This window comes from Chiloscyllium plagiosum, chromosome 40 (assembly GCF_004010195.1).
Source record: "Chiloscyllium plagiosum isolate BGI_BamShark_2017 chromosome 40, ASM401019v2, whole genome shotgun sequence".
Taxonomy (NCBI): domain Eukaryota; kingdom Metazoa; phylum Chordata; class Chondrichthyes; order Orectolobiformes; family Hemiscylliidae; genus Chiloscyllium; species Chiloscyllium plagiosum.
In genome coordinates, this window is record NC_057749.1 from 26,165,156 (window position 1) to 26,177,663 (window position 12,508).

At 41.1% G+C, this 12,508-nt stretch overlaps 1 protein-coding gene across 1 annotated transcript in view; it reads right to left on the reverse strand.

Annotated features, from left to right (window-relative positions):
- ppcdc (phosphopantothenoylcysteine decarboxylase) overlaps nt 1-12,508 on the reverse strand; it is an 80,218-nt gene that overhangs the window by 34,239 nt on the left and 33,471 nt on the right. Inside the window, exon 4 of the mRNA XM_043680630.1 lies at nt 9,363-9,531. Within this exon, the coding sequence (XP_043536565.1) occupies nt 9,363-9,531 (169 nt within the window). The remainder of the gene's footprint in view (nt 1-9,362; nt 9,532-12,508) is intronic.

The window sequence follows — 12,508 nt, forward strand, 5'->3', positions numbered from 1 at the left end:
TTAACCACGTGGGAAGGGAAATTGCGGTCTAAGAAGGAGGCCATCTGGTGTGTTCTGTGGTGGAACTGGTCCTCCTGGGAGCAGATCTGGCGGAGGCGGAGGAATTGGGAATACGGGATGGCATTTTTGCAAGAGGTAGGGTGGGAAGAGCTGTAATCCAGGTAGCTGTGGGAGTCGGTAGGTTTGTAAAAAATGTCATTGTTAAGTCGGTCGTCATTAATGGAGATAGAGAGGTCCAGGAAGGGGAGGGAGGTGTCAGAGATGGTCCAGATAAATTTAAGGTCAGGGTGGAATGTGTTGGTGAAGTTGATGAATTGCTCAACCTCCTCGCGGGAGCACAAGGTGGCGCCAATGCAGTCATCAATGTAGCGGAGGAAGAGGTGGAGGGGGTGAGAATCACAGAATCACTACAGTGTGGAAGCAGACCATTCAGCCCATCGAATTCATACAAACCTTCCAAAGAGCATCCCATCCAGACCCACCCTCTTTGCTTGTAACCCTGCATTCCCCAAGGCTAAAAATGTGTTGCTGGAAAAGCGCAGCAGGTCAGGCAGCATCCAGGGAACAGGAGAATCGACGTTTCGGGCATAAGCCCTTCTTCGGGCTTATGCCCGAAACGTCGATTCTCCTGTTCCCTGGATGCTGCCTGACCTGCTGTGCTTTTCCAGCAACACATTTTCAGCTCTGATTTCCAGCATCTGCAGTCCTCACTTTTTCCCCCAAGGCTAATCCATCTTATCTGAACATCCCTGGACACAATGGGCAATTTATCATGGCCAATCCACCTAACCTGCAGATCTTTGAACTGTGGGAGGAAACCAGAGCAGTGGAAGAAATCCATACAGACACAGACCGAATGTGCAAGTGCCACACAGACTTTTGCTTGAGGGTGGAATCAAACCAGGGTCCCTGGCGTTATGAGGCAGCAGTGCTAACTATTTATCCACTGTATCATTAAATAGAACCAGGTTCAGTGTTATAAGCTTAAATAAAGGTCATTACAAGGGTATGAAGACAGTGTTGGCTAAAGTAGACTGGAAAAGATTAAACTGGTGCAAAGTAGCGGCAGAGGTTTAAGGGAATCTTTTATTACTCTCACCATAGATATACTCCATTGAGAAAGAAAGGCAATGAGCAGGATGCACCATCTGTGGCCAACTAAGGAAGTTAAGGATAACACTAAATTGAAAGAAAACAGGTATAATACTGCACAGATTAATGGTGGGTGAAAAGTATTTTAGAAACCAATAATGAATGTCTAACAAATGGGGAAAAATTAGAATAAGAGATTAAACTATTAAAAATATTAAATTAGACAGTAAGAGTTGCTAAAGGTATATGAAAAAAAAGCTTAGCAGCAAAATTAGTTTTGGTCCTTTAAAGCATGAGACTCCTGAATTAATAATGGGAAGCAAGGAAAATAGTAGTGTTGAACATGAATTTTGCATCAGTCTTTGCTGCAGAAAAATATATCGCCAAAATAATTTAAAATCAAGACAAAAGGAAGAAAATAACTTAAAACAAAGATCAATGTAAAGGAAAAAGAACATGGAAAACATTGTGATTAAAGGCCTACAAAAGTCCCATGGATCTGACTGCCTGCATCTTAGGATCTGCAAAAATATTGGTTTAGATTCAGTTGTTGCATTGCTTGCAATCTTCCTAAAGTCCCTCTATTCTAAAAAAAAAGGACCCAGCAAATTGAAAAACATAAAAACTAACATTTTTTAATGGGATATGGATGTTACCAGCAAGGCCAGCATTTGTTGTCCTAATGATCTTTTGAACTGAAAACAGCCAGGCCATTTCAGAGGGCAGTTAGAAGCAAATATATTACTGTGGGTCTTGAATCAGTTAAGTGATATCAGTTAAGGATGGTAGATTTTCTTCACTAAAAATCAATAGAGAACCAGATGAGCTTTTATGTCAATTAACGGCAGTTTCGTGGTCACGGTTAGTCAGAATAGTCTTTAGTTTGAAACTAAAAAGTTGAATTTAAATTCCACCAGCTGTTGTGGGATTTTAACTCATGTCTCAAAAGCCTTTAGACGAAAGTGAGGACTGCAAAAGCTAGAGATTAGAGTCAAGATTAGTGTGGTGCTGGAAAAGCACAGCAGGTCAGACAGCATCCGAAGAGCAGGAAAATTGACATTTTGGGCAGGAGCCCTTCATCAGGAATGAGGCTGGAAGCCTCGGGGGTGGAGAGATAAATGGGAGGGGGTGGGGCTGGGGAGAAGGTAGTTGACGTGCAATAGGTGAATGGAGGAAGGGGTACAGCTGATAGGTCGGAGAGGAGGGTGGAGCGGATAGGTGGGAAGGACGATTGACAGATGGGACAGGTCATGAGGATGGTGCTGAGGTGGAAGTTTGGAACTGGGGTAAGGTGGGGGAGGGGAAATGAGGAAACTGGTGGGGTTGATTGGTGCGGGTGTCCCAGAGATGTTCCCTTCAAACACTGCAAATATATTATAAATGAAGTGTCAGCCATGGTTCAGAATGTTATGGAAATTAATTTTGATCACTCTCTTCACTTTCTCAGCAGCTGTAACATTGTATCCTGCACTCTGTTCTGTTACCTGTAAATCACATAAGACAACACTTTTCACTGTAACTCTGTTAAATCTAACAGCAATAATAAATCAAATCAAATATTCAAGGCTTAGAAATGCGGAGCATGGGGGCCTTAAAACAGCAGTGGTGACTTCCCACAGCCTATTTTTCCCACTGCAATTTTACCAAGGAAGCGATGAGGAATTCATTACCTATGGTTTACTGAGACCAATTAATGGAGTCCAAAGTCAAGTTTTTAACTGGCAAGATGAAACTGGCTAGGTGGCTGAGAAAAAGGGCATTTCTCACTTCCAGGTTCTCATGCCAAGGGAATTTCCTTCTTATTCCCTTCCCCTCCAACCCAGATGATCCTGGCCCCACTTTTAGACACCTCAACTTGGTCCCATCAGGACCTCACAATTACTGACAAGCCCAGGCTTCACTGGAGTTTCCTCTTTATTGCTCACCACTCCTGGTGATGCTGTTGGGACAATTAGCTGGCAGATCCTAGGGGTGAGATTTCCTCTTGGAAGGAGGAAAATTTCTAGATTTGATCCAATTAAATGCCCAGCAGCTATTAAATGGCTGAGTTACAAACCAAACAAGTGCATGAAGGCACACCATCAATTTTTACCAGAAGTGGAGGTCCCAGCCCCAAGAGCAAATGTTTACATCTTTATTTTCAATTAATAGTATGTAAAGAAAAATTGGGTTAATGTTACAGATATGACCTATCCTCTGGGCATTTTTGTTCTGATTGGAAGATTGCTTGATTGAAAGATTGGGACAATAATACAGTCTGATTTTGCAATGCAAGACCATCTTATACAGCATTATTCCTTCGAGAAATCAGCAATACTCCATCCTCCTTTCTTGAGACAATATACATTGCAGACCAAAATTTAAAGTTTGGGTTGTATCAGCCTCTCTGCAATTTTTCTGGAATGATATTGAAGGGCTCTTGACCTTCAAGGGAAGTTAAGATAGTCCAACAGCCCCACTACATTTTCTAATTTTGTTCTCACTGGGATTGTGACAGTTTGGGGTGGAATATGAAGCAATATTCTGATCCCAAAGCATCAATGGATCAGGGGAATACTAAGACAGAGACTAACACAAGACAAATATGACAAAAGGCTTGCAGATGCTGGAGCTCTGAAATAAGACGACTGCTGAAGAAATGCAGCAACCAAAGTAGCATCTGTGAAAAGTGAAACAGTTTAGGTTGAGACCAATATTCTTTTTACAGACCAAGTCTGAAAACCACTTTTCGTTTACTCTCACAATAAAAATGCATCAAAAAAGCCTCAGCTACAAAACTCCTTTAATGGGCTACTGTGTGAAAGCTGCCAAGTTTAATTTTGAAGAGTCATATGCAATTCCAAATGCTAGCTCTGCTTCTCTCTACATAGTTGCTGTCAGATCTCCTGAGTTTCACCAGCATTTTCTGTTTAATCCCAATTCCCAAGATTTACAGGAGGATGGCGTGAAAGAATTGCCAAAAATGGAATATTCAGACGGGAGGAATGGCAGGATATGATGACCATCTCCACCCTCGCAGTTGTAAAAATAAGTGAAATCCATTGCCTTGGATCAAATGTAAAGAATGACTCCTCACATGGGTTACTGGTGATGCCTGATGCCAATATGATTCCATACAGAATCATACATGCAGCACAGGAAACTATTCAGCCTATCATGTGAATGCCAGCTCTTTGGGAGAACAATGTCAATTAGGTGCGCTGCCCAACTCTTTTGCAAATGTCAGATATGATTTATCCCCTCAAGTATTGCTCCAATTCCTTTTTGCAATATATCACTGAATCAGCTTCCTTCACACTCTCAGAACGAAATCAGCAACAGCCTTGAAATCATCCTGCTGCTTTACTTGCGGCTTGACAGACACTTCTTTTCTGCCGTTACACTTTTCTTTGGGGTAAACCAAATAATAGGTATATTTTGCTGAAATATGTAAGTCATGTGTTCAGGTAAAGTGAGTCAATTAAGACAACAACTATTTGTTTAGCAATTTACCTGGTGCAATAGCATTCTTGAGGATGGCAAAATTTAAATGTTAAAAGAACAGAAACAAATTCAAATGAAAATTTAAACTAAGAACAGATGACTGTGGAAGCACCCCACGATACTAGGTACAACAGAACATGTAGCAAAACAACAAATGCATACTCACTAAGATTGGGCACTCCTATTGGACTTAGGATTCAGGCAGGTTGTATCTAAAATTTGCACTTTTTGCTTCATTCAAGGCTTATCTTTGATCCTTTCAGCAACATATGCAACTCTCCAGACATCCCTGGATTGTACAGAATCATTTCCTTTCCTATACTTTTGTAACTTGAGAAAATGATATGAAGCAACATGAAAAGAAAAGCAGTACCAAATTAAACATTTTCCAAGCTCGCAAAAAAACTGATGTGATCTACAGAAATTTGAACATTCAACCTGATTACAGATTTAGGTTCCAATCATTTGGCACACAACGAACAAGTTGCATTTAGATAGCTCATTTATCACAATAAAAGATTCCAAGTATTTCACAACAGTATTCCCAAATAAAGTCCAGTACCTCAAAGAGACATCAGGACAAATAACCAAAAGTTTGGTTAAACAAGTAGATTTTGAGAAGAACCTTACAGAAGAACAGGAGGTAGAGGGGCCAGAGCAATTTTTTCCAAGATACATTTGCTCAGGCACACACCATCATTTTGATGCAATGATTGACAGTCCACTTCTAATTGAAATATGGGGTCTTTCTATCTTAAGAGTACAAATTTCTCTCTTGTAAATGGCTTCAGAGAGAAAGATTCACAAGGCAAGTGAGCAGGAACTGTTCAAAAATGTCAGGCTGATGCATCACACATCTTTATACAAAAAGGAGCAAGGAGCTCTCTCAATGTCCTAACCTATATTCTCTTCTTAACTTTGACAGTCCCTTTGAAACCACAATCTTTAATAGCTTGAAGAACAAAGGCAGTAAGTACATGACAAAACTAGCACTTGCAATTACTCCTTCAAGCCACTACAGACTGACTTTAAATTATCACTGCTCCTCCATCATCCTGGAACTACCATCCTAACAGCACTGGGATAGTACTTACATTTTGACTGTAGCAATGCATTGCCATTATCTTCTTAAATAAATGCTGGTCTGGTCAGTGATGCCCATATCCAGTCACCAAATAACAGCAACAATTAGTCAGTGAAAATCAACAAATTGGTCATTCATTCCATTTCTATCAGCAGATCCTATGATGCGCAGATTGGCTGATTTGGTGGCCCACATACCAACAGTAACTGAATTTTATATTTCACCAGTTGTATGTATTCTAACTTTTGATTACCCTTTTCCTGTTCCTCAAAAGTCTGTACTGCAAGAAAGACTTGCTTTACATCTGTCTTTCCATACCTCAGGATGTAACTACAAGTTCAGCAGTCTACAAAGGATTTTGAAGTGCCATGATTGGACCAATTGAGAAATCATAACAAGCAGTGATAGCAGAAGCTTCCACAACAGCAGTAAATTACCAGATCATCTGCTTTCAGTGTTAACTCAAGATTAAACGTTGACCAGGATATTGTGAAAACCTGTGCCCTTCATCAAAATTATGTTATAGGATTGTAAATGAGATGGAAGGTAGGGTCTAGTCCATTATCCTCTTATTGCAATGCTACTGGCAAACCTATTTTAACAATTCTGGTTTCTGACTAAATAATAGCCAGAACAAACTTTTTAATATAATTCATGAACTGTATTTATGCTCAGACAAGTAACTGGAGGATGTTACTGCTTGAATGCAAATCTTGCCTCGAATTTTTCATAGAGTTGGAATGCAATAAGCAACAGTTGGTGTGAGAGGCACTCATTCAATTTTTGGTAAACAGGGGAAAACAAAGAAATTTTACCACCAATGAGTGCATCTGCTAATGCTGTGGGGTTTTTTTGGCGGGGAGGGGGGGTGGAATTGCAGGGGGCTGCTGTGGGACAAGGCAGACTTTAAATGAATGAAACATTAAATAGAAATCAATCTGAATCAATTCCTCTTTGAATAAATAATGTTTTTTTTAATGGGAAAATTCAATCCTCAAAATAAAAGTTCCTGCAAAATATCAACATTACAAGAAAAGCCAACATGACTTTTTAGCCATCATCAATAAGCTAGTGTTTCCGAAATTTAATCCAACCTTAGATTAATTCTTTTTGTCTGACTTGTGCCCTGATCTCTGTTCCAATTTAAAACTTTTAATGATTAAAAATACTCAGTAAACCTATAGAAGAATTTAATGTCCACCTCTGGGTTATTTGTAGATGTGGGCAATTAACACGTAAGACAGTGCTAGGCAGAGTCTCTGCTCTCTTCTTACCTCTGCCCCATTTACTTCCATGGCAAGGAAGACCACCTCACTGCTATTCGAGGTCTTCAAATGGACAATTAATGCTCACCTGAGGACTCAATTATTTTTGTTTTTTTTCCCCACAGGATGTGATGGCACTGGCTAGGCTAGCATTTATGGTTACACAGTTGTCATTAATCCAACTCTTTATACCAGATTTTTATTGAACTCAAACTTTACTATCTGCCATTGTGGGATATGTATGCAAGGTCCCCTGACATTGTCCTGTGGTTCTGGATCGCTCGCCCAGTGACATCACCACTCCACCATCATCTCTCCTAATTTGGTCACTTCAGGTATTCAATTAATGGTGGGCAGGGTAGTTACTATACAGTGAGTCCAGGAAAAATATCAGGCTCTCAGTAACTGACTGAAGCACCCTGTATCAAGAGAATGGGCCTGCTGAGACCTACCCTAACTCCCTCACCCTGCCCTTGCACTTCACCAATCCTAGGCCTCTGTTGAGTACATCATTGGCTGTTACTGTCATTGTCAAGTGGCACTGAAGGCAAGGAGAAGCTGCTCACCTCTCGGGTCCTTGATCCAGAAAAGGTCTGCCAGTGATAAGTAATGTGACGGGCCATCCTCAAAGTGTAGGGCTCCTACAAGCTCTCCAACTGTTGGTGAGCTCCCTGCCATCTAGCTCCAATTTGCCCTAATACTTTCTCTCAGCAACTTCCATATGCTACTCTAACTGTTTGCCCCTCCTGTCTATCCATTCCAGCTAGCATTTCTGGCTTGCACTAAAGAATGACATCAAAGCATATCTTAATTTCCATACTGGCTGAAGTCACCATGAAAGTGTTGGCCATGCGTTGGACACTTCAACCAGTTTACTTATTAAAAACACTTTACCCAAGCCTCTTGTTCCTTAGGCAGATATTGTGGATTAGGCGAACAAGGGGACACAAAATTTGGTTTCCAATTCAACTCTATTTTATTCACAAAATATTACTTATTAAAAAAACACCGTACGAGCACTTCCCAGATTCCTACAATATTTACTCTCTCTCTCTCTAGTACTGTCTGAGAAAGGATATTACTTGCGACGATCCACATGTTTGAGTTGGGGCATTAGAATCTCTTCAACATAAGGCTGGCTCTCTTCCACAAAGGTGGCTCTCACAGGTCAGGGTGAATCTTTTGGGTTGTCAAACAGTCTTCTGCCACGAGTCTTGCTGCAAATCTTCCCCATGAGTCCTTGCTCAGTCTTCACTGAGGTTGTGGTGCCCAGGTGAGTTGTTATTCTTTGGCCAATAGGGTCACAAGCTGGGTTCAATCATTCAATGGGATTGCGCCAACATTCTTCATTGTTGCCATGCCAGGTGTGAAGTGCTCATACTCAAGCAGTCAACACTTCTCCAATACTCGACCATTGGGTTGGTTGTAACTGGATAACTTTGAACATTTGTAACCTCGTTGATCTTGGTTTGCACTGTTCTCTGAAGCAGTTTGCTGCTGCTTAATTTGGCCAGTTTTCTGTCAGGCTGGATTTCTTTGGCTGTGGGCCAATGTAGTTTGGGGCCAAAATTGGACAGTGGCAACTAATGTGACAATCCACCCTCAGAAGAAGCAAAGTGGGGTCCCACAAGCTTTCCAACTGTTGACAAGCCCCCTGTCTTCTAGCTTCAAATTGCCCTGATACTTTCTCCCAGTAGCCTTCATATTCTGCCCTTAAACTGTTTCCCCCTGCTGTCTACCCATTCCAGCTAGCATCACAAAGATCCTGCCGTTTCAACCTCACACCTCACTCAAGACCCTCAGGTTAAACTCAAATGAGAGTGTAGCACTGTGGCCCTCTGGGACTACGTTGACTTTGTTTACAAGGAAAAGCTTTCTCTGGAAACCTAACAATAATGATTAATGGATTAGTGCACTGTCATGGAAAGATAAGCAGTCCCAAGCCCAGTAGGGACTGGATTGAACTAACAAATAATTCCACATAGAAAACCAAAATCCTATTATCAGCACAGGGCCGTGCTAACAGTAGTTAACTATACTTCAGACTGTTTTTGCAATAAAGTGCATTCACATCTGGGATTTCAAGTTTTAAAATTCTTCAAGCAATAATTTTCCTAAACATCTGTGGATGAATATAACAAACTGAGGTTTACTAAGTGAAGGTGAAAGATTGCATGCTGCTTTTTCAAAGAAAGATTGGATTTGAGGGGAATTTTCACCAGTGTCATGACCAGTACCACCAAAACAAGTTTTCTGGATATTATCAATTTGTTATTGTGTCACAGCTTGCTATGTGCAGTTTGGCTACAACATTTCTTACACTTCAAAAGTTCTGAAATATGGGATATAAATGCAAGCTTAGTATCTGAACTATCAATATGAAGCAGGCAAAACTATAATATATATAGTTTCTCAAAGGAAAGAGAGAATTCACTCACCTTTGTCTCCACACACCAACGTCTTTACAATGCAAGGAACTTCAATATAACCAAAGCTCTTCAGTGTTTGGACCTGTGTTGCTGTAATCGGATGCTCCCACATTACAGTGTTCATGGCTGGGCAGAAGAGTAGTGGCTTCTTAAGATCCCAGGCTCTAACTATGCAAGTCTGGCTCAGAGAGAAAATAAATAGCACTCTTATAAGGGAGAAATGCACTTCAAACTGAACTGTAATTTCTTGGGAGTTACTTCAGACCTTTAGTTAAATTAAGAAAGCCTAGCAAAATTTGCTCCCTTAGAGACATGATTTTAATTAGGTTTGGGAGAAAGTAATACTTTTTAAAATTAACTTCATTTTGACTAAGTGAAGTGGTGAATCAATAAAGGAGGGTAGCCAGTTCAACTCCCCTCATGCTGGATTGACACTATGGTATCGCTCTGGAACGCAATGCAGGTATTCAGATGAGATCCACAATATCACAAATTTTTCCTTATCTGGATGGTTTAAGGTGTCAACTCAATACAGCATTTAACAAAATACATTGTAATTGTATTTCTTAATTTCATTCAATTGATTGTCTCTTCATTGTTGCATATACTCGATTATGGTCCAACTGGTGTAAAAGTTGACCTCTGATCAAAAAGAATATTTATTTTTCAAATATCTCATGCATCAGTCGATACCCAATTTTTAGCCAAAAATTCAAAACTACTTGCATTTAGTACCTACTCACCAACTTGACAACTCTATGAAAACGAGAAAGGAGAAGGTAGATTTCAGCCAGTTTTTTGTTTATTCATTAGTGGGACGTGGACTTCAGTGGCTGGCCAGCATTTATTGTCTGTCCCTAATTGGTCTTAAGGGGCTGGTGGTGAGCTGCCTTCTGGAGCCACTGCATTCCATGTGCCAGGATGATGAGTGTTCCTATGTATTTTCAGCCCTTGTCCTTCTAGATGGAAGTGGTCATGGGCATGGAAGATGCTGTCTAAGGACCATTAGTGAATTACTGCAATGCATCTTGTGGATAGTATATACTGCTACTACTGAACATCAATGGTGGCGAGGGTGGATATTTGTGAATGTGGTGCTAATCAAGAGGGCTGCTTTGTCCTGGATGGTGTCCAGTTTCTTGTGTGTTGTTGGAACAGAACCCATCCAAGCAAGTGGAGAATAGTCCACAAGACACTCGTGACTTATGCCTCACAGATGATGGACAGGCTTTGGCAAGTCAGGTGGTGAGTTACTTGCTGCAGTATTCTTAGGAACTGACTTGCTCTTGTAGCCGCTATGTTTATGTGGTGAGTCCAATTGAGTTTCTGGTCAATGGCAACTTTCAAGATGTTCATAGTGGGGAATTCAGTGATGGTAACACTATTGAATGTCAAGGAGTGATGGTTAGATTGTCTCTTATTTGAGATGGTCATTGCTTGGCATTTTTGTAGTTCAAGTGTTAGTTGTTAGCCCAAGCTGGATACTATCTAAATCTTGTTGCATTTGCTTCAGTAGTTCAGGAGTTGTGAAAGGTGCTGAACATTGTGCAATCATCAACGAACATCCCTACTTCTTACTTTATAATGGAGGGAAAGTAATTAATAAAGCAATTGAGGATGGTTGGGCATAGGATACTACCCTGAGGAACTCCTACAGAGATATTCTGGAGCAGACATGACTGCCCTCCAATAACCACAACCATCTTCCTATGCACCAAGTATAAATTCCCAGCAGAACATTTGCCCCCAATACCCACAGATTTCAGTTTTGCTAGGGCTCCATGATGTCACACCTCAGTTGCACCTTATTTCTTTTGTCCATGCTTGAACCATGGCTGTAAAGAGGTCAGGAGCTGAGTGGCCCTGGCAGAATCCAAACTGAATGTCACTGAGCAGGTGCTGCATGATAGCACTGTTAATGACAACGTCCATTATTAATGATTGAGTGTAGACTGGTGGTTGGTAATTTGCTGGGTTGGATTTATTTTGTTCTGCTTTTTGTGTACCGGACGTACCTGGGCAATTTTCTACATTATAAGACCGTAAGACATTGGTGCAGAAATGAGGCCATTCAACCCAGAGTCTACTCTGCCATTCAATCACAGTTGATAAATTTCTCATTTCTCCCCATAACCCTTGATCCCCTTTGATATTCAAGAACACATCGATCTCAGTCTTACATACTCAATGACTTGGCCTTAACAGCCTTCTGTGGCAATGAATTCCATATATTCACCACTCTCTGGCTAAAGAAGTTTCTCCTTATCTCCATTCTAAAAGGTCTTCCCTTTACTCTCAGCCTGTACCCTTGGGTCCTAGTCTCGCAGACCAATGGAAATATCTTCCCAACGTCTACATTCAGTATTCTGCATGTTTCAATTTGATCCCCCCTTCTAAACTCAATCAAGCATAGATCCAGAGTTCTCAAACATTCCTCATATGTTAAGCTATTCATTCCTGGGCCCATTCTTGTGAACCTCTTCTGAACACACTCTAAGGCCAGTACATCCTCCCTGAGATATGGAGCCCAAAACTGCACACAATCCTACAAATGTGGTCTGACCAGAGCCTCATAGAGCCCCAGTAATACATCCCTGCTTTTATATTCAAGTCCTCTTAAAATAAATGCCATCATTGCATTTGGCTTCCTAACTACTGACCCAACCTACAAGTTTACCTTAAGAGAATCCTGGACTAGAACTCCCAAGACTCTTTGTACTTCTGACTTCTAAATTTTCTTCCAATTTGGAAAATAGTCCATGCCTCTATTTTGTCTAGGTAAAAACAATGACTGCAGATGCTGGAAACCAGATTCTGGATTAGTGGTGCTGGAAAAGCACAGCTGTTCAGGCAGCATCCGAGGAGCAGTAAAATTGACGTTTCGGGCAAAAGCTCTTCATCAGGAATATAGGCAGAGTGCCTGAAGGGTGGAGAGATAAATGCGAGGAAGGTGGGGTGGGGATGAAGGTGATAGGTCAGGGAGGAGGGTGGAGTGGATAGGTGGAAAAGAAGATAGGCAGGTAGGACAAGTCTTGGGGACAGTGCTGAGCTGGAAGTTTGGAACTGGGGTGAGGTGGGGGAAGGGGAAATGAGGAAACTGTTGAAGTCCACATTGATTCCCTGGGGTTGAAGTGTTCTGTGGCGGAAGATGAGCG